Genomic DNA, 22,772 nt, shown 5'->3' on the forward strand with positions numbered 1-22,772 from the left:
TTTAGGAAACATCAACGAAGTGTACCCTTGTGACAGGGTTGAATAGCAGTTGAGTGTCGTCGGTGTTGCAGGGAGGAGATGCATTGGGGGATTCTGTGGTTCCGAGCTTCCCGTAGTCATGAACGTCTCAGGAACCCTTCGGCCAGGTGCTGATGCCCAGACTGCAACCTACAAGGGGCCTCTCTATGGGGTACTTGTAGGACTTCCAGCCCTCTAAAAAGCGCTTGAGCCTTCTGAAAGGGTGGACTGGTGTGAAGGCTGTGTGGTAGCACTCATCTCATTCCAGAGGGCAGACTGACTGACTGATTATATGCCATCAAGTTGTTGACCCTTAGCGACCACATGGGTTTTCTCCAGGATGACCTGTCTCTAACCTGGTCCTTCAGGACTTCCAACAGTGCCCCCATCACCACTGTCACTGAGTCCCTCCACCTTGCTGCTGGTCATCCTCTTCTTCCCTTTCCACCTTTCCCAGCATTATGGGCTTCTCAAGGGAGCTGGGTCCTTCAGATCTTCCCCACTGCCATTGTAATTCATTCCATCCTCCTTGCTGCTGGTCGGCCTCTTCATCTTCTTTCCTTCCACCCTTCCCAGCATTAGGACCTTCTGCAGAGAGCTGGGTCTTCACATAGTGTGTCCGAAGGAGGATCATTTGAGCCTGCCCATTTGTGCCCTGAGTGAGAAATCTGGGTTGACCAGAGGGCCAAGGGAACCTTTTAATACCTGAGCTAGTTTGGAACAAGAGGAGGAAGCGGTCAGAAGGCATCTTCATCTCAAGCAGTTTAGGAAGTTAATGGTCACAGCGGTGACCTTGAAGTCTGTCTAGATCAGCGTTTCTCAACCTTGGCAACGTTAAGATGGGTGGACTTCAACTCCCAGAATTCCCCAGCTGGGGAATTCTGGGAGTTGAAGTCCACCCATCTTAACGTTGCCAAGGTTGAGAAACGCTGGTTTAGATGGTGGCTGATGTGCCTGTGTGCGCATACCCTTATGGTGGGGTGGAGGTAGGGGAATGCTATTGCTGTGAGATTCCCTTGCCATGGTGGATGGATGCAAAGTTGTTCTGCACATGGATCCCTGAAAGCTGCCTTATCCTGAGCAGAGCCGCCACTGTGCCATCTCCCACTGCTCTGGATGCATCTGTGAGCCTTGCAGGATTTCAGACAAGCATCTTTCCAGCCTGATACGGAGAGATTTGACCATCAGCATGTGAAGCCTGAGTTACCTTGCCGTACGCAGTGTGCATTGTTGAGGCCAAGTTAGGAAAGAGTTGGCCTGCATGCAAGCATGTGAAATCCACTCATCCTGTTACCTTCCCCTGCTCTTGAGATTCCTCGCTAGTCTCTCTGGGAACAGCAAAAGCCAACTCTTAGCCAAGGCTCAAGATGGTCTTGAGAGGCCCTGAGGCTTCACTGCCAACCCTCAGGTCTCACTGGGGTGATTATTGCAGATGCCAGTGATAATCCTTGATAATAATTACTTGCCTGGGGAAAATCAAGGGGTAATAATTTGATCGAATAATTGCCAGTCCTGCAGAAACGCAGCACCATCCCCATCTGGCCTCTTCCCACCTCGACAACTAAGCGGCTTTGCAGCACGAGAGCGGAAGATGGGGGGAGCAAACATTTTAGCAGCCCCTTCGTGCCTTAGGCAGCCTCCCCAACCTTTAGTCCTGGAGGTGGCTGGAATTTAACTTCCAGTCATCCTCAGCCAGTTGGGAGACGATCAGGAAAGCTGTAATCCAGGACATCTGGAGCGGATCAGTTTCGGAAAGGCTGCCTAACGTTTATACCTCGGCACCAAGAATTCAAGTTTGGGGTGTTATTTGAGGATAGCAATTGAAAGCAAGAAAGCTTTTCTCTCCCTCTTTCCCTCTATCACTTTCTGACATGAAGCAAAACTTTCCTTCTCCATTCTCCCGTCCTCTCTGCCTTTTTTCATGAGACAATTTCTTTGTGGTGGTTGGAATCACATGGAGAGTTCTCTTTAAAAAATGGGACTATAAATGCCGTATATTAAGAGAGCTAATACCCAGAGGAAAGGAACCAAGCAGAATTTGGGGGGAGAATCCTATTTTTCAGTTTTACACGGTGGGTTTTGAAGTACCAGCATTTTTTCTGAAAAATCCCGCTCTTGTCATATCTCCGTTCCAAAACTGGCCCTACTACGAGACAAAATGAGGCAGAAAATTTCAGGTTTCAGCCTCAGGCAGCCATTATTAGTTATTGCAGGTATCATCATTCATTTTTAAAAAAATGTCTACAAATAGCTTTACCCAGCCCCGCAGTGGCTTCAAAGGTGCCGGTGAAAACGTAGGTTTGTTATGTTGTTTTTCATCCCACATTTCTGCCAATGAATTTAAAATAAGGTCGTGAAAGGGAGGATTGGTGGACAACCTGCGGCCCTTCTGGTATCATGGGACTTCAACACCCATCAGTCTTAAGTGGCAGCGTCCAGGCCGGTTGGATGGCGCTGCCCACCTCAGAAGCTAAATCAGAATTTTGCTTTGCCACTGGACTTTAACTTCATTTTTGCCCCTAAGGCCCAGTGCCACTGGACAGAAGCCAACTGCAACCGACTGCCAAGCTGGCTATCTGCCGTTCTCCATGAAGTAAGATTCACAACTGCACGTTTACCTTTCAACTACCTATCAAAATGCTCCAATTGCCTGTTGCTGCTGGCAGCACTTCAATCGTCCTGTTTTACGATAAGCAACTTGAAGGCCTGGCCAGTCACATTTATTTGCTTGTGTTAAAGTGGGCCCCTAGAATCTCTTAGTAATCTACAGAGAGTCGCCCAGAGATCCTCCATATGCATAGCCTCTGCCACCTTGTTCCTATGCATCTATACTTTGATTTGATTTGATTTGATTTGATTTGGAGGTAGCCCAACTCCAGAGCGACTCTGGGCAACTTACACTTAGAAAAGGAGAAACCATAAGAAGGAAAACAAATGCATCTGGACCCTTCAAACAATCAACCAGGGGTCCACAACAACCACACTACCCCGGGGCCTGGAAGAACATCCACCTTTCAAGACTTCAAGCACCATCATGGTGGGAGCCACATAAATCTGTAGGGCAGTGTTTATCAACCGTGGCAACTTTAAGATGTGTGGACTTCAATTCTGTGCTGGCTGGGGAATTCTGGGAGTTGAAGTCCACACATCTTAAAGTTGCCACGGTTGATAAACACTGCTCTAGGGGAATGCTCTTCCAGACAGAAGACATGCTTGATGACATTGTTTAATTGCAAGGATCATATCCACTCTGCCTGATCTTACTGGAAGGGCAGAAACCATGGGTGATAGGCGGTGGGTCCCCAAATAACCTGGGCACTTAGCATGCTGTTGCCATCACAGCTGAGCAACCTAAAAGGGAACATAATTTTATCTCATCGGCAGACGGCTGAAGCGCACTCCTTGCCTGCTTTAGGACGAGCTTTACATGCGACGAGAAGATAAACCCTTAAAACTGCACCCCCAAACTTTAGAAGTTTTGGCTCCCGCTTGGTTAAAGTTCTTGCTGGGAGCAAGGGAACAAGCCTAACATCCTTTTCTATCACGAAGGGGCATCGGAGAGAGAAATTGTAGGAAGAGGACATGAAGCCTTCACCACCAGCTTCAAGTGTGATGGCAACGCCAGCTTGAGGTTATGAATGTAGTTGCCAGTAGTCAGCTGCCCAGGAGAAAAAGTGAGCTGGTTCTTTACAACTGAGCGTGCCACACTCTTGCAGCCCGGAACTGCATGTAGCCCCAAACTGCAGCTTGTTATCCCAACAAACTCCAGGTGGGGTATCTACAGATTTTTTTAAATTGTTCCTTTTTGGATCAAGCCAGCAAATATCAGAATAAAAATTAAAAAAATACAGAAGCAAGAAAGAGAATGAGGAAGAAAACAAAGCAAAAGAAGGGAGGGGGCAAAAAAGAAACCGGGAACGTAGCACAAACACCAGGGGTATACACAGGGTGGTCAGAAAAGTCAAGATGGCAGCTGTGACCACAGGATCGAAGCTCTGCTCCTTTTTTACATCCATCAGTTGCAGACGCCATTCTGAGTTTTTTGGACCTTCTGCCCATGTGCACGCGCATGTATGAAGAAATGTATTGTCTTAAAAGAAAAAAATACACATTTTTAAAAAGCCCGTATCATTTCTACCTGGAATGATACTTCTACAGAAGGAAAGGATCTGTTAGGACAATGAATGTTATTACAGCTTTGTCCCTATTTTTGCAGCAACGCTGTGAGGTCATCTAAGTAGCAGGATTGGCCTGGGGTGCTAACAGATGTTGTGGCTAAGCCACGATTGCGAGCTGCCACTTTCCACCCTCCTTGCAAATCTTCCTGCATCTTGCCAGCCAACCTTCAGTTGGCATCTTTGACTGGCACAGAGTAGGAGGCTGGACCCAGAGGCCTGAGCAGCCCCTTCCAACTTGAAGATCTCCCTCCCTTCATGCTTCAGAGAGAGAGAAAGCGTCTTAGCCGAGACCAGGCCAACAGCAACGTGCTCTCCTAACAATAAACCATGGTTTGGCCTGACATCAGAAGAATGCTCTCCAGAAGAGCTGCTGAGTGACTCACATCCCCAAAGATTCAATGCCTGGACACTGGCACGCTTTTAAAACTTCTATTTGCAAATTTCTTTTTAAGTAAATAAGATTTATAGCTGCAGATTCGTGGTATGTTTCGCTTGCAGAGAGAAGGTTGAGAGCGGACAGGGTAGCTGTCTTCAAATATCGGAAGAGGGTTCGGACTTACAGTATTCTTGCTTGCTCCAGAGGGGAAGACTTGAACGGACGGGGTGAAACTTTAAGGATGCAGATACAGATGAGACATTAGGAAGAACTTCTCAACAGGAAGAACTGCTGCCAATCAGTAGGGTAGGTTTGTGCATGGAGTGGTTTCTTCCCCTTCGCTGGAGGTTTTCCAGCAGACGCTGGACAGTCATCTATCGGGGTTGGTGCTGTGAATCCTGCAGTGTGCAGGGGCTGGACTTGATGACCTCTTAGGACCTTTCCAATTCTACGGTTCTAGCTATGAACCATTTCCCCTCAAATTCTAGCTGTTCCATTGGAGACAACCAAACCTTGGGACCCCTTTCTCCCACAGGCCAGGTGGAATGGAGAAACAAAGAAACAAAAATCTCAGAAACAAAGCTGACTTTGGACAATTTTTTTTTTTAAGTATTCAGGCCCTTGAAGAGTCTGCTTACTGGAGGACTGGACTGCTTTCTTTAACAAACAAGGGGCTTGGTTTTGGAGGCAGAAACTAAACTGTTAAAATCGCCCCTTCTAAATCTCTTCTTGCTGTCTTGAATGTTTCATGTGGAAATGCTACCAGGAAATCTGACCATTGTTACTGCCACTGTCCTTAAGTGAAGGTGCTAAGCAATCTCCAAGTTTCTAGCAGGGATGAAAGTCCACCTCAGAGTAAGCTTCAGCTGCACTGAAGCCTGCAGATGTTTGCCTGACTTCGAACAATGTCAGACAAAACTGCAAGGGCTCTTTAATTGAATTGGGCTTTGTTAAGACTAGCACCATAAGAATCTAGGCTGTGCCCTGCTGGATGGGACCCCTGGCCCATCTAGTCCAGCAGTCTGTCCCATAGTGGCCCACCAACTGCCCAAGGAAGCTCCCTGGTCTCCCAGCAGATGGCCTTCAGAGGTGGACCCATGCCATCAAGTCTAAGAGCCGTTGATCGCCAGGACCTTCATGAAGTGGCCATGAATTGGTCCATTTGGCCCACCATGGAAAGTAATTTTCAGCAATGTTGGGGTTAAGGCCAGGAGTGGAACCAGGGACTTTCTAGATCAATGTTTCTCCATCTCAGCAACTTTCAAATGTATGGACTAACTCCCAGACTTCTGGGAATTCTGGGCGTTGAAGTCCATGCATCTGAAAGTTGCTGAGATGGAAAAACACTGTTCTAGATGGTGCAGAAATGCAACTGCCAGGATCCCTCAGCAGCTGGTAAGGGCTGCTGGGAATTGAAATTCAGAAACATCTGGGGGATGCAAAGCAAAAAGTGGTTGCTAAATTTTGAACTTGCTCGGTCCAGCATAGCAAGTTGACTTTTTCCTTTAGAGCTATCAAGGCTCCCAATTCTAGGAATCTCTGGAAATAGACAAGGTTATTGTCAATGATCCCTGATTTGAAAGTCTCAATAATTGGATCCATATCTCAACAGGCTGCAGGGAATTATTATGGCTAATCGCACAGTCAGCCAGATGTCTAGACTGGATTTGGCATTTTTGTCCACCTATCGAGGCCTTCCCAAGGACCTGGGATAGGCAGATGTTGCTGTTTAATAATATTAAAGGCCTGGGGACTCCAGAGGACAGGTGAGTCAGTGAAGGCAGCTCCGTTCCTATTAATATCCCTTCACCTTTTGTTTTAGCTTGGTAATATTTATAGTTTCAGTGTTTTTAATTGTGCATTATTATAGTGTTTTTAGGTATTTATTGCTGTTTTAACTTGTAAGCTGCCGAGAGTCACTTGTAAAAGTGAGATGGGTGGCTATATAAATTAGATAGATAGATAGATAGATAGATAGATAGATAGATAGATAGATAGATAGATAGATAGATGGATGGATGGATGGATGGATGGATGGATGGATGGATGGATGGATGGATGGATGGATAAACTCACCATCTCCTGGTTTTTACGGGTCAGACCACATCTGGAATTCTGTGTCCAGTTCTGGTCACTACTGAGGAAAAAGGATGCTGAGAAACTGGAAACAGTGCAGACAAGAGCAGCAAAGATGGGATTGGAGGCGAAATGGTATGAAGTGGGTGTCTTTGGCCTAAAGAAGAGAAGGCAGAGGGGAGATATGAAAAGCTATCAAGGGAAGAGAGTAGGTTTATTCTCTATAGCAGTGTTTCTCAACCTTGGCAGCTTCAAGATGTGTGGACTTCAACTCCCAGAATTCCCCAGCCAGTTTTGCTCACATGGGTAGGACAAGAACCAACAGGTGGGAGCTTTACAAAGGGAGATCCAAACTCGAATTAATGAGGAATTTCCAGATTGTGAGAGCTATCAAGCCGTGGAGCTGCTTGGCTCCTGAAGTTGTGGGGTCTCCATCACTGTAGGGCTTAAGGAAAAGATTGGACAGCCATTTGTCTGGGGTAGTTCTGAGAAGTTCTGCCCTGATGGAAGATTGGACTAGAAGACCTCCAAGGGGTCTTTCAACTTTCTGATTCTATGATGGTGATCCCATGGTCTTTGTATTCTTGCCCCAACTTTTATAAGACTTGGAATGGAAACACCAACCTCTTCTATGAGCTGGCAATCACCCAAGACTCCAGCCACACACACACACACACACACACACAAACACACCTTGTGGCTTACGTGATGGTCTTCAAAAGCCTCTGAGATGACGTAATGGTCTGCCGTTACAACTGCTGCTTCAATGGTCCCAGGGCAGATCTTGGCACAATCACCTTACAACTCATCCCTCCCTGTGACTTTTTGTCCACCTCCTTTCAGACATCTCTTGCTCCCTCAAATGATGTCTCCTTTTGGATCCTTGGTCTGAAATTGCCTCGGGCCAGGTCTCCAATCCCGCTCCCTGCAGATAATTTCTGTTGCACAAAGAGCAGGGCCTGAACTCCTAAAAAAATGCTCAGCGATCCAATTGATAGCAAAGGCTTTCAGCCAGTCTGTTTTCTATGCAAAATGGTTCTTGGTTCATCTGCGATTATCTGCCAGCAATGAATCCAGATCTATCAAGAATAGAACTCCGGCCGCAGGCACCGAGCCTCTAATGTAATGGATGGTATCATTAATTACATCCTATATGGAGGGTGCCAGGAGACCGGCTTTCCTGTCAGATCTCATTAGGAGTTTTCCAGGCTACTGGCAGTAAGTCTTGCCTTTTGCTAGCACTTCAGAAAAACGTGTAAAATCTTCTTTCAAAAATCATTTCCTTCCCATCGGAAGTTCAGACTTGGACTGGCTTCATTTCTGCAGAGCTGCTGCCTAACATAACAACATATCTGCAGACCATATCCTGGGACTTAGGCTGTTCTTGTTTAGTTTGCTGGGTTATCTGCAAAAATACACCATGGGCTTAACCAGGATTTTGTCCTGATGACTAGCAAGCTGACATTGCTGCTTTCTTTCCTCCCCGTAATACACAGCCCACTTCCTTTTGGATGGGCAACTCCCGGTTATTTTATTATCAAGAAAAATAGCAGAGAGGCACAGTCAAGGCCTCCATGCAATCTCTCCCTTGGAGCAAAGAGGCCATGGGAGGCCTCTGGATGACCCTCTGCGACCTGAGCCAGCCCAGGCAGTTGCAGAGGAAGAACTTAGCAGATGGGGCTGAATTTAACAGACATGTCAGACGAGCAGCAAAGATAATTTCAGTGTGACTTCAAGGTTTAGCTTTCTAGGGATCAGTTCTTCATCTTCGTGGGATTTTTCTCTCTGAAGAACGTGGGACCTTCCCTGGAGTAGAACTACCACTGATACTTCTGTGGACATCCTACTCAGTGATAAATAAGGGGTGTAATTGGTCTTTGGCATCTCCATTTATGATAAAGGGCAGGAGGTGAGCAGCTGCCAACTCTCGTTAAACCAACCCCATTTGTTTTGCCAGAAAATCTGGATTAGAGCAGAATCTGATGATTGATTAGGCTGCACTCCTTTGACTACACTGGCTATTTGGACTCCCAGCCAAGGATCCATCTTTCCTTAAACCTAATGCCCTCTAGATGGGTTGAAGTACAACTCCCAGAATTCACAGTTAGCATGCTAGCCAGAAATTCTGGGAGCTGAAGCCAACACAGCTGTGGATATACAGGAATTGGAGAGTAGTTGATCCGCTAATCCAGTATTTTCTGCTGAGTAAGTCAACTTTCCCCAACTGGATACTTTCTGCAAGAGATGTTTGAACTACAATTCCCAAAATCCCTACTAGCCTATTGGAATTGTAATCGACACATCTGGAGGGCACCTGGTTAGAGAATAATGGAATAGGTGGGCAAGTGGTGCTGAGGTCTTTCCAGCTGTGTTACTTCACAGAAGCATAGAAGGTCCATCCATGGAGTTGCAATCTCTCCCAAAGACTGGAATTGAGTGGATTGGGCAGGGATTCAGACACATTTGTGTGTCTTTCTCAAAGTGACTGGATATTGACTGATCCCACTGGTTGGGGATGAGTGTAATTGGAGTCTAGCCATCTGGAGGGTGACAGGCTAGAAAGCTGATATACTAGTTTTCAGAAGCCAGCCCCAGTGCCAAGGTTGCTGCTGGCTGGATGTCATGGTATGTGGGAATGACCTTGGGAGACAGGAGGAAGAGCCGCAGACTAGGCAATGGTCAGATTAGAGGCAGCTGAGCCCACAGCAGGAATGGGGCATGGCAAACGTCTCAGAAGGGACCCTCCCTCATTTCTTGGGCTATAAAGGTGAAGGGGGAGAGATGTACTTCAAGACTTGAAAGATTCTGTTAATGTAAGCTCACAATAAAGTAGAATTAGTTCATCTGGGTGGGCTTCCTGTCTGGACTACCTCGCAATGCTGACATCGGGCCTGGCCAACTGCATTTCAGAAGCCCATGCCTGCTTTTAGGGATCCAAGACAGGATCTGCACACGATGGGTTTTTCCCTCATTCAATGAAGTGGCTGCTGTTTGCAGTAACGGTCCAATGCAAACATGCCTCTGAGAATGTGCAGAGGGCATTTCCAGAACATATCCTCTGTTAAAAATAACGCATGGCTCAGGAATGCTGGTTTCTTTTGGTTCTCTGTATTTTATCCCAGTGTGTTTTACTGCTTGAAGTTTTGAGTGTGTGAATTGTACAGGCTGCTGCTTCATGTGATGCAGGAAAGAAAAACACAACAGGGGAGGTTTTGTAGGATATCCAAAATATAATTATTTAAAGGGATGCATAATGACTTCAGCGTGCTTGGGATGTTTTCTGATCCTAGGTAAGATGACTCACCCCCTCCTTTCCTTCCCCATTTGCACCTAACCTCTGTGCAAACACATCTTAGCAACCCCATTTTCATGCCACGTCCGTCTGTGTGATGTTGTCTCCCTGAGTTTCCCAGCCCAGGAGGGAGAAAGCCCTGAGTTGTCCTTCACTGCCCTGGTGTAAAAGTTGTGTTTTCCTTCTTACCCCAACTCCATCCAAGGGCAGTCCCAAAGACTGTCAATAAAATGTTAGGTCCTAATTAACCTGCTTTCTTTCACTATCTGGGTTCCTATCGATCAATCGATTGTGTATGCATGCGCGTGAAAGACAGAGAGAAATCATAACTTTAAAATAGATTTTAAGTGGATTTAAAAATAAGCAGGAGATACTAATGATTTAAGTGATCTACAGGGCGTGGTCAAAAAAGTTGGCCACCACGTTGCAATTGAAGCTGTACCTGTGTTTTTTTTTTTTTTAATTATTTATCTGTTTAAAACATTTAAAGTACAGAATGAATAGCTACATGAAAGAAAAAGAAAGGTGGGAAAACTTTTTTATTTGCTTGTTTATTTATTTTTCAAATTTTACCACTGCCCGTCTCCCCTGAAAAGAGGGACTCTGGGCAGTTTACAATAAAGCTAACATTAAAACCGTGAACGTACAAAAATATAAATAAAAATTACCAAATATAAATAGAAGATTAAAATAAGTATAAAATCCAAGTGGCGATAAGATCTAATTCAGTGAGGAGAGCTCTAAGGCGCCAGCCACCCCCAGGAAAAACTATTCCCATATAGAGGAGTAGAGTAGAGTAAATAAACAATTATTTAATCAGTAAATAAACAAAGGATTTACGATTAACATAAAATGTAAAAGTCGTTATTTCATTCATTCATTAAAGTTTCCTTAGAACAGAGCAGAGAAGGACTTAAAGGTCCCTGAAATACTGACTCTGGTGGGCATATCTGCAAACTGGAAGTGCCCGCAGCTGCGTGTGGCTTCAGTCTTCACCCCAGGGAAGCGAACTGAGCAAGTCTCCTTCCCATCCGCCGGCATTCAGCAATTTTCTTGACAAATCCAGCCTGGCAGATTGGATTCCTCTCACTGCCCAGGCACAGGTTAGTAAAAATCCTGGACAGATTAGAATTAAATGACGAGGTTTTAAGAATTTGTTTATAAATAAGAGATGAGTCATGGGATGAAGAGGGCTTTCGTTGCGGTATTAGAGAAGGTGATAAGCCTTTGAAATTGTTTGTACTTGTCAGGATGAAGGGAGAAGTTATTTCTTCGTATATCTTTTTTCTTTAATAATCGTATCTCTTTTTTTCCTTTGCCTTTTGCACTTTTTAATTTTTTCCCCCTTTCTCTCATTTTATTCTTTTATATTTTTCTAGTTGGTATTAGTCTTTTATCTTTGCAATTGTACACTTTAATAAAATTACTATTAATTTTAAAATTACTGTTAATATTAAACTGGCAGAGCCTGTTTGGTCTAGTGGTTAAGAAGCTGGGTGAGAAACCAGGGGACCGTGAGTTCTAGTCCCGCCTTAGGCATGAAAGCCGGCTGGGTGACCTTGGGCCAGTCGCTCTCTCTTGGCCCAACCCACCTCACAGGGTTGTTGTTGTGGGGAAAACAGGAGGAGGAAGGAGTATTAGGTATGTTTGCCACCTTGAGTTACTTATAAAAAATATAAAGGTGGGATAGAAAATAAATAAATAAATAAATGCATACATACATACATACATAAAAATTCCAGGCAGCAACATGCCAAGAGTGGGCCATCTGCCCATGTGCAAAGTTGAGCTGCCCAGGGGTCCAGGGCCACCAATGCCCTGGGCCTCTAGACATCTTGCTGATTATTGAGATGAGAACATCAGCAGTGTCTGGATCAGACTACCCTAGGAGGGTGGAGCAAAGATGGGGTTGGACTAGGAATGAGGAGACCTGGGTTCAAGTTCCACCTCAGCCATAGCAGCTCCCTGGGGGGCTTTGGGCCTGTCCCTCCCTCTCTCTCACAGTTCAGCCTACCTCCCAGGGTTGTTTTGAGGGGCAAAAAGCAGGAGGGCATGCATATATGCTGCTTTGTGCTCCAGAACCAGAGGCAGGCTAGCCATTTGACAAATAAACACATTAATTGGGAGGATTCCATGGGCCTGTGCTGGCTGCTCATTATGGAACTTGCTCATTATGGAATTCTGGGAGTTGAAGTCCACACATCTTAAAGCTGCCAAGGTTGAGAAACACTGCTTTAAAGGCATGCTGGCTGGGGAATTCTGGGAGTTGAAGTCCTCCATCTTGAAGGCTCTGAGATTGAGAGACGCTGCTTTAAACAGAGCAGGGGGCCGAAGACCCCCGTTTGACTTCTTCAAATCCGTCAAAAATGCAGGCCCTGAACAGAGCATGCAAAGCTTGCACAATGCGCAGAGGTGTTATGCACAAACCTTCCATTTAATTGAATCTCTGTGCTCGTAATCAAAAGGGACTGAGCATCAAGGGCTCCCTTGACTGGGTGGGGGCCCCAATCCCTACCAAGTAGAGTTCGGCTGCGTCCTGCCCGTTCTCCCGATCTTATCTATCTGCTCCCACTGACTGAACATTGCTCACTGAAGAGAGAATGGGGTGGTGGTTTCCTTCCCCAGCTACGCCTTCCCTCCTCCCCACCAACTCTTTGCATGCTGATTTTCACTCCCCGGCGCAGCTGCCGGCTTTGATGTTCTCAGCAGCATCTTGCTACAACTCAACTCTGAGCATGAGCAAAGTAGATTTTGCAAGCAGTGCGAGGGCTGCGTAGCCTTGCTAAGGCTGGTCATCTCTCCCAGAGTCGGGGAGGGTGGGAGCCTTCGCTTCACTCCACAGCACCCCTGGCCAAAATGTCCTGCCTGCCTTTGGGCTGTTGGTCTTGGGGGTGCAAGGGAGACCAAGTTGTTGAGAAAGAGAACAGGGTTGCTGCAGGGAGGGGGTCAAAAAGTCCAGATGGCGGCCACGGCCCTGCTGTTGAGGCCCCCTCCTAAAAGGGCTGCAGGCAGAAACCAAATTTTCTCGTGGGTCCGGGCCTGTGGCCTTTAGAGCCATAAGCAAAGCCCGGCGCTGGCGCTTCTCCCCATGGGAAACTGAGGCACAGCAGGGCCAGAGCCCTCCTCCTCTGGGTCAGCCCCGCTGTTGCTGGAGCCGTGAGGAACGGAGGCAGGGAGAAGTGGAGGACTGGCGAAGGCTGAAACTGTTTGTTTTTAAAAGTCCAAGGCGTGGGGCAGCATCCAGAGACGTGATCCAGTGATGAAGGAAAGGGGGACAAAGGCCCGCTTTGGGTTCACACTCTGCACCGGCTCAGAAAGCGCTTTGTTTGATTTTGGCTTGGCAGGAGGCACCGCACACCCTGTCGGGTGCTTCTTCAGCCAACACTCGTGGCTTCGAGCGGCGTGTGAGGGGAGCCACCCGCATCGGAGTCAGTGAAGCCGTTTCAAAACATCCTGGTTGGGAATGGCACACGAGCCCAGCCAAGGAAAACGGGGCACTCGCCCCAGCGCTGAATGTTGGAATAGGGTGGGGGGCAAAAGTTCACGTTCACCCTCAGACGTGGAAGCACGCAGGGTGATATGGCCCAGCCCAGCCCAGCCCAGCCCACCTCACAGGGTTGTTGTGGGAAGGGGGTCTCTGTGCGCGGATGCCCCCCTCAGTTCCTGGGGGGAATAAAACAAAGCTTGCAGAAGGCTCCCGGCGTTGCACACATGTGCTGGCGATCTTTGCCAGAGGGAAACCTGTTCTCAGCTTGAGCCTCGGCTCTTGGGGACTTTGGGGAATTCCCCCTGCCATTTTCTTGGCAGTGACACAGAAGCCGTCAGAGCAGCAAAGGGGCGATGATCATTTCTGCTGCAGACTTTAATAGATATACAGTAGATATTAAAAGGTAAAAGTGAAGGTTTCCCTTGACACTAAGTCCAGCCGTGTCCGACTCTAGGGGGCGGTGCTCATCTCCGTTTCAAAGCCGAAGAGCCGGCGTTCGTCCATAGACACTTCCTCCGTGGTCATGTGGCCGGCATGACCCTGCCCGCCGAAGCGGTACCTATTGATCTACTCACATTTGCATGTTTTTGAACTGCTAGGTTGGCAGGAGACAGCAGATATTAGATAATGGATAATAATAGATAATAGATAATAGATATTGGTAATCAAATGATTACCAATGACTACCTTCTTTCCTTTCTCATCTTCCTTCCTCCCTCTCCTGTCCCGTCTTCTTCCTTTCCTCCCTCCCTCCCTCTCTTTCCCTCCCTCCCTCCCTCCCTTCATCTTTCCCTCCCTCCCTCCCCTTCCTTTGTTGTTCCTTTCCTTCCTTCCTTCCTCCCTCCCTCTCTCCCTCTTTTCCTTCCTTCCTTTGTCTTTCCCTTCCTTGCTCCTTCTTTCCTTCCCTCTTTCCCTCCCTCCCTTTTTCTTCCTCCCTCCCTCCCTCCCTCCCACTTGTGCATAAAGTCATGGGGGTGCCCACCCTCTCCACAGCCCACATCTACAAGGGCCAGCCGGCAGGAAACTCTGGAGAAGGGAATGTGCTAGCTATGGAAAAATCCCCCCCCCCCTGTGCTGCCTTGTCAAAGGTGGGAGGGTATCCCAAGAAAGGGTGTGTCTCTGCAGGCTGCTTTGGTCATCCTGAGAAGGAATCACCTTGGAGCTTTTCACTCAATCCATTTTTTGGTCTAAGCCAGGCTTCAGATGAATTGCCTTACAGTTTTCATCATCTATTTTGGTTGAGGATTGTGGGAACTGAAATCCAAACCACCTGGAGTGCAACAGGTTGGGGAAATTTGTTTTAGGGAATCAGGGACTGCGAAGCAAAATTTTATAGGAGTCATTGATCTGGTTCTGAACCAGGTTCTCTGAAACAGCATCTGAGAGTCAATTCACTGTTTCAGTTTTGCAGCATCTTGCAGTTAAACTTGCATCAGTCCCAGCTGCTACCCACAATCTGTTTCATAGCTTAAGCCAATTTTAAACATTCTTTTTTTATTATTAGAATTATTCAGTCCAATAAAAGTCTACAAAAGTAAAAGATTAAGAAAAAAGTCTAAAGAAAATAAGAAAAAGGGGAAAAAAATGAAAAAAGGAATGTACATAGAATTATGACTTCTGCCCTTCTTTCCATCGAGTAATTGCTATCTTATTCTTTCCCTTTTCTCTTTGAGTCCCATTTTTTAAAAATTCAAGTCTTCAGTCAAAAATGGTTTCCAGAATAGTGTGTTAAAATCAGAGATGAAAACCTAGCTTTTGCCTGCAAGATGATAATCCATGTAACATGACCCTGAAGCAATAATGGGATGAAGAAGGAAGAGGAAAAACCAAGCTCAATTACCAGTTCTTTCAAGATAAATAGTATTTCTGACAAAATGACCAGGCTTTCCCATCCTGAGCAACTTATGTGGACTTCCAATCCCAGATTTCCCTAGCCAGCATGCCCATCATTGCCCACACTGCCACATTCTGGACTAGTTAAAGCCTCTGGGTGGTCTTCAAGGACAGCCCCATAGCATACTAGCATAGCATAGCAGTAGCCAAGTCAAGGGGTGACTAGGGCATGGGTGACTCCAACAGAAGGGAACCTCTGTGGCTCTGGCTTGAACTGTGAGTCCTTGGTGCTCCCTGAGCTTGGTGGGTTCCTTGCAGACGTTGCATGGCCCAACGAGGTAACCTCGTCAGCGCCAGGGAGGGTGGGGGGTGCTGTCTGTACGTGTGCAGAAGCTTGCCCTGCCAGTGTGGGTGGAGGGGAGGTTTCCTCCTTGCTGGCCCCGTGATTAGAGCCGGGACTTCTGCCAAATGGCTTGTCCGGTGTTGACCCCTGTTTCTCTCCATGTGGCTGCTGGAGGGGATATGTTGAAGTCTTTTTTTTCTTCCTAGGTTTTTACTGTCTCTTTGGAATGGTATGCAAATGTGGTTGATCTCTGTGTGTCTACTGATGGCCACAGCTGCCACCTGCTCCTTGAACAGGAGCTGAGAAACCCAGAAGACTCCCACATTATGCACCATTTTGACTTGCTAAACCTCCCCTCCATGAACAGGCCTGCTGCATTCCTACAGCTTGTTTGACCAGATCAGACAGCAACCTCACAGATGTTTTTGCACAGGATGAAAAACCTGGTTTGGGTTAACCTTTGTTCACTTCGTTTATTGTTTACCATGTTGGCTGCAAACCCAGCCAATTTCTGTCTATTGTGCGAGCCCAAACAGTGGGTGAATTCAGTAACTAGTTAAGTGTGATGTGTGAGTGCAGCCATTGGAGCTGAAATCCTTTTGAACGTGTCCCCACGGTCCAAGAAATTTCAGGCACATCACACACGAGAAGAGGGCCATTTCCCCCAAAGACCTCTCTTGCAGATTGACTTAATATGCATGAAAATTAAATGTCTCTCCCCAGATGACAATCCACTTTCAGGGGATATCCTGAAACTGACCTTGGCTTGATATCTGATTTCCTAATCCAAATCCTAAACGTAATTCTAGCCTTTTGCATCCTGTTGCTGTCCCCTAGATAACCACTAGGGGCACTGTTGTAAAGTTCTTATGCTTCTGCAAGCAGATAGGCCATGCCCCATTGACACCAATAGCATTCATCTTCTGGTGTGATTGACTATTTGTTTATTTATTTACTCAATTTATTAGCCGCCCAGCTCACTTTTCCAAGTGACATACGACAGGGTTAAAAAACAATCAATAAATACATTAAAAAGTATAAGAAATGTATAAAACCCAACTAAAACAGAGAACGTGAGATCGTCAATATGAGTGTCTGGGAGAAAGCGGTGCCAAAGCTTCTCTGGCTAAGAAAACTCCACAGATGTGTCTACAAAGTCAATAATAACAACAACAATCTGGAGTCAAGCAGGATTAACAGAGGGCTTTACCATTTTAGACAAGCCCAGCTCATCAAAGCTAAACAGAGTTGGACTGGATGGGAGACCAGCAGGAGGTACTACCGCCCAGATGGTGAAGTTGAAAATAAATTGTGGAAGAAGGCAATGGTGAACCAACTTTACTTTAACCAGGATGAAATACCCAGGCAAACTCATGAATTCACTGTAGGAAGGGAAAAGGAACAAGTTTGCTCTGCTTTATTATCGCCTTTCTGAACCAGACGCCTTGAGATACATTGGGGTTGCCCTCCAAGGATTCTGTGAATCTTGGAGTTGCTTACTTATTATCTGAATGATCAAACAAAGCATCCATGTAGGTTTTTTTCTCCCCAGACAGTTCCCTTTTTGTCCCCTTGCACAACTGTATTCAAGATTTATTAGTGCCAAAGAAAGTCTCCGTATCTGGAAACATTGCATTTACCATAACTGTAAGTGGCGGTTGGTGCAGGCTTCGTTCTGCCAATAAAAGAACATATCGACAGATTAAATTGATCAACTTGGTGAGTGCAGCATCTGCTCTTGGCATACAAACAAAATATTGATGCCAACCCTATTTCCTCACTCACATCAGCTGGTAATCGTACTTCCTGCCTGGATACCCAGAGATACTTCATTTAGCTTTCAAGGCTAATAGCTAAGATAGATTCCATTTTCCTAAAAGCAGAAATAAATCTGTGCAAAGCAAATCCCAGTTCCACGTAGAAGCGGCCTTCAATATACATGGGCAGAGCGCCTGAACTAGCCATCTCCCACTAGCCAGGTAAGGGAGAGGTTCCAACATTGGGGAGAGGATCTGGTGCTGCTTACCTATCGGCAGGTAATTCTGGGCGGAGGAAGGAAGGACGTGATCTCTGTGAAGACCTCTGATCCAGAATCGCCCAGAGTCCCCCGTCTGGGGGAGATGGGCAGTGATATAAATTTGAAAAATAAATAAATAAATAAATAAATAAACAAATAAATAAACAAACAAATAAATAAATAAATAAATGCCAAGCAGAATGGAGTCAGGAAGGACGGCCTGGACCTCACTGAAAAGTGGCTGAGTGACAAACAGGTGAGGGTTCAGAGACCTGAGGAACAGCATGCCAGACCATTCAAATCTGAATTGTTCTTAATTCAAAATGCTCCATTTCGGGTCTGCTGAAGTTGTTTAAAATGCAAAACACTCTGTTTTGAGCTGGAAATGTTCCTGAATGCTTGCATGTGCGCGTGCCACACGCACACAGAATTTACTTTGATTAGGCCTCTTGTAGCTTTGGATGATGCCACACACTGTGTGAGTCCAGAAAATAATTAGATTAAACATGATGCGTAAATGTTGTCTCTCTGCATGTCCCTCACACTGCTCGCTGGTTAATAGATGACCATTTCAAATATTGACTCATATTTGGGATGGGTCCCCCTACGTAACCCTGTTCACACAACACATTTAACGTGTGAATTAAAGATGCAACGAATGTGTTGGGTGCATGCAGTTGTGCTGCCCCTTTTGCGATGTTTATGGACTTCTCCATTTTTTTCTAGGATGCTTGGTTGGTCTGGAATAAAGCAGGTCTGGCAGCTGTGAATGAAAACGCTACTGACTATCTCATGGGTAAGAGCATGACGTATGGAGGTGACCAGCTTCTGGAAAACATGACCTTGTTAGATCACAGCAAAGTGGAACCCATTCAAAGCATCCACAGGATGAGAGGCTGGGGCTGGTCGAAAAAGTCAACACGTGTAAAAACAATAGAGGCAGGGCTTTGATTGCACAGTGGCACCTACCATCTTGACTGTTTTGGACCCTTTGTGGATGCCCCTGGCCTTGTCTTCTGTTGGGAAATCAAGTGTGCCTCCATGAAATGTCCATAATTAGAAATACGATGAAAGAGAAAGGCAGCTTCAGGTGTTTACTTCTAACATAGGAGCAGCTGTATCATCTGCCAAAGGTCCAAGTCACTGATGAAAATCCTTGGCCAACCAGGGAGGTGGTGGTAATGAGGCTTCCATGCTTTTCTCACGTTTGGAAGAGGTCAGCATGGGAAGAGTGAGAGAATGAGGACCTTCTGCTTCCTGGATGGGGTTCTTCTTCAGGCTCACTATTTGAGGGGCCCATTACTCTGCCACGTGGTTTGGGGCAAAGTCAAGGTGGCACAAGGCTCAGCTTAGGAATCTGCTCATCCCTTCGTGCCTCGTTCTTGGGGAAGGTCCTGCTTGAAGATATGGAGTAAGGCCCATCTCCAGAGCAAGGAAGGGGGATAACTGGAGGAGCTGGCTTTGGGGAGCCCCACAGAAACAACACACAATTGTTGGTGGGGCTGTAGTGGCCTCCAATCCGCTACCCAAGCTGAAAGGCTCTATATGCCCCATGGCAGGGCCAGCTCTGTTCTGCTGCCTGGTCTGTCAACAATGCTCCACAGTGAAGGGCGCTAAGTGCTCCTGGTGACGCCCTCGCCCATCTCCTCCCATTGTCTATGCCTCTTTGAGCCCCAGGACACGGCGAATGAGCTCAGCTGGAACCGAGAGACAAACCCCTCCATAGTGGAGATGGTGGACAAGGCCATCCGGACCCTCCGCAGGAATCCCAGGGGCTTCTTCCTCTTTGTGGAAGAGGAGTATCAAAGGATGGGGAGGCCTGTCTTCCATCCTGGGAGAGGCAGAGTGGAGCTGAAATAGGTCCAGAAAGCTGCTTGCAGAAGGGCCCCACAACATCTCCTGTCTACAAGAAGGAACCTTCTTGTAGTCTCCTTCTTGAGTCTCCTCACCAAAGAGAGATCTGGGCCTGGATAATACCAGTTGGCCCAAAGTACAACTAAAATAATCCTACCCTATACCCCAAACAGCCTTGCACATAGAAAGCTAGCACTTCAGGGGAAAAAGCTAGGCTGGGACTCTTCTTCTGAGATCCTAGATGCTACGCAGGATGAATTTCTTGGGAAGAGATTCCACTGTGCCAAGCACTCCTCACTCTGAAAGTGTGCCACCTCTGTGTCAGCTAGACCAATGTCCTTTTGTGGAAGGGAACTTTCCTAGGATTGTGTCCTACATTTTCGTTCTTTCCTTCCATGAGGCAGGACTGACCACAGACATCACAACAGCAAAGTGAAGCAAGCTGTGGTGGAGGCAGTGATGATGGGCCTTGCAGTTGAGCAGGCCAGCAGACTGACCAGTGCCTCTGACACTCTGTCTGTAGTTACTGCTGACCATTCACACATCTTCACCTTTGGGGGCAATAGGCCATGCTGGAACTGCACTTTTGATGAGTGGCTGGGCGAGGACGCAGTGACTGGGCCATCTTTCAGCCATCCTTAGTCACCTGAGTTTTGGAGACCCCTCAAGGCAGCAGCTTGATAGGTGGATTGCAGATATGTTGGACTGCAGCCCCCATCAACCAGTTAAAAACCAGTTAAAAACTATAATGGCAAAAAGACAGGGGAGACTTAACTAATTACATACATCTATGGCATTGTTGCATTCAGGCAACCGTTGGGGCCAACTGGCATCACCAAGTGCTCCCACTCCTGAACCCCTCTACTAAACCACACCATCACACATGGCTTCTGACCTAACAGACTCTCCATTTGAAAAAAGCCAGGGGGATACCATGTACGTTTCTTTGTTTAGTCAACTTGCCAAGTTTGTCACGTGGCTTTCATTCAGCCTTAAACACAATTTCATTCAGTCAGGTTGGCATTAGGACTGCCTGGTGTGTGTGTGTGCATGTGTGAACAGGACTGGCACCCAAAAAGGCAACAGACAAAGCTTCCTACACCAGCATCCTCTATGGGAAGGGGCCGAGCTGCAGCCTTGAGGATTGGCATCATCTGGATGCGAGTTCAGAAGCCTTTGGTGAGCGAGGCTGTGACCTTCAAGCTGTGATGATTTTATCAATGTTCCTCCCTTTGCCTTAGGATTGGCCAACTGTTTTGTCCCAAACATTTTTTTTCTTTGGCTTCTTAGGGCTAGGGTTATGTGAAGCCACCATTGTGATTTCAGAGGAATGCTAGCCAGTGGATGGCGAAATTAAATGCCTTAGTTACAAGCTAGTTATTTCATCCCTTCATCCATATCTATCTATCATCTATCTATCCCCCAACGTAAGCAGAAGTGGACAATTACTTCTGTATCAAGGCTGTTGAATACTATTTCTACTTCTGACTTCATTCAAAAAGGTTCTGTTGATTATCAATGTTTTTTAAAGGTGGAGGAGCAGGGGCAGGAAAAGCAGTTCTTTCTTTAAATTCTCTGTAGAACCTGTTTGGCTAGGATCAACCAAATGGAATAAAGAAGATGTGTTTCTGTTCCTGTACGTGTGCCCTCCTTGAAAGCAACAGCGTTCTAAAACAACTTGTAGTGCCAACTGTTTTCCCTGCCTCTGCTCCTCTGCCTTTAGCTCTAGCATAATTTTTCCCAGATTTGCCCCTGCTAGTATCACTTTTCCTGTGCCGGAGGTGCCTCAAATCGCAAAGGAAAAGGGACTTTTGACATGCTGTGCTTGTTGCATCCAACTGTCTGCAGTGAGCTATGGAGCAGGGGAACAGCCTGCCTCCTGGAGCCATGGGGGCTCCCTCACTGGAGGGTTTCAATCAAAGGTTGGATGTCACTGGTCTGGGATGGCCTGAGGATCTGCCCTGGGCAGGGACTTGGACTACAAGACCTCTAAGGGCATTCCAACCCTATGATTCAGTGACTCCACGATTCCATGCAGGGCAGTCTTGTTCTCACCTCCCTTGCACTCAACCAACCTTCTTCCTCTTGGCCCCAGAGGACAAAGATTACAGGCAACAGACAGTCCTGCCCCTGAGTTCCAAGCCCTGAGCCTTCCCATGTGGACCAGACAGGAAACATGACCAGATGAGCTAATTCTACTTTATTGCAAGGCTTCATTAACAGAACCTGGCAAGTCTGAAAGTACAATCCTGCTGCTGTCTCTTTTACAGTTTGAGAAGCCAGGGAGGGTCCCTTCTGAGCCTCTTTCTCCACCCAATATGCAGCTGTGGGTTGTGCCCCCTCTTATCTGACTGTTCCCTAGGCAGCATCTCTTCTCCTTGTCCCTCAAGGTCTTTCCCACATACCATTACAGAGACTCACAGCGGTGAAGAGGTAGCCATCCTGGCCCAGGGTCCCATGGCTCATCTCTTTCATGGCCGCCAGGAGCAGAGTTACATTGCTCATGTGATGGCGTTTGCCAGATGCATCCAGCTGTATCATGAGGGTTGGGTCATCTGTTGGGTTACTGTTCCAGCAGCCCCGCTTTCTCTGGGACTCCCTCGCTCACTCTCCTAGCACTTCTGTTAGTTCTTTCCCTCCTGGGAGGGTGACTGGCAGAGACGGACCTCTTGCCGGTCTCCAAAGGGCTTCTCCAGACGCCCCCAGAAGCTGCAAGGAGGGGGCCCTTGGATTTTACTTCTGTGTTTCTATTTGCATATGCATGTATGTATGTATGTATGTATCGGGGATAGCTTTGATGGTGTGGTCAGTGAGCTAGAGCCAGACATCCTGAAGAGTGAGGTTGAGTGGGCCTTAAGAAGCATTGCTAATAACAAGGCAGCAGGAGACGACGGCATCCCAGCTGAACTGTTCAAAATCTTGCAAGATGATGCTGTCAAGGTAATGCATGCTATATGCCAGCAAATTTGGAAAACACAAGAATGGCCATCAGATCGGAAAAAATCAACTTATATCCCCATACCAAAAAAGGGAAACAATAAAGAATGTTCAAACTATCAAACAGTGGCACTCATTTCACATGCCAGTAAGGTAACGCTCAAGATCCTGCAAGGCAGACTTCAGCAATTCATGGAGCGAGAATTGCCAGATGTACAAGCTGGGTTTAGAAAAGGCAGAGGAACTAGAGACCAAATTGCCAATATCCGCTGGATAATGGAAAAAGCCAGGGAGTTTCAGAAAAACATCTATTTCTGTTTTATTGACTATTCTAAAGCCTTTGACTGTGTGGACCATAACA

The 22,772-nt window shown here is 46.7% G+C and overlaps 1 protein-coding gene across 1 annotated transcript; it reads left to right on the top strand.

The window, feature by feature from the left end:
• Window positions 1-118: 118 nt before the first annotated feature.
• On the top strand, window positions 119-22,090 carry LOC134499844 (intestinal-type alkaline phosphatase-like). Its single transcript, XM_063306709.1, has 9 exons — window positions 119-190; window positions 17,820-17,876; window positions 18,347-18,416; window positions 19,281-19,415; window positions 19,872-20,038; window positions 20,134-20,158; window positions 20,537-20,653; window positions 21,570-21,611; window positions 21,885-22,090. Exons 1-9 carry the CDS (start codon window positions 119-121, stop codon window positions 22,088-22,090), a joined length of 891 nt encoding a protein of 296 aa, XP_063162779.1.
• Window positions 22,091-22,772: the final 682 nt, after the last annotated feature.

The sequence above is a fragment of the Candoia aspera genome, chromosome 6, assembly GCF_035149785.1.
Source record: "Candoia aspera isolate rCanAsp1 chromosome 6, rCanAsp1.hap2, whole genome shotgun sequence".
NCBI classification, from domain to species: domain Eukaryota; kingdom Metazoa; phylum Chordata; class Lepidosauria; order Squamata; family Boidae; genus Candoia; species Candoia aspera.

Bases quoted from the DNA above. Each gene is read 5' to 3' on its own strand.
- LOC134499844 (XM_063306709.1), top strand. From the start codon at position 119: ATGAACGTCTCAGGAACCCTTCGGCCAGGTGCTGATGCCCAGACTGCA. The intron at 20,039-20,133 runs AGGCCATGCTGG...TGAGTTTTGGAG, and splicing joins TCTTCACCTTTGGGGGCAAT to ACCCCTCAAGGCAGCAGCTT. The intron at 20,159-20,536 runs GTGGATTGCAGA...ATGTGTGAACAG, and splicing joins TCAAGGCAGCAGCTTGATAG to GACTGGCACCCAAAAAGGCA.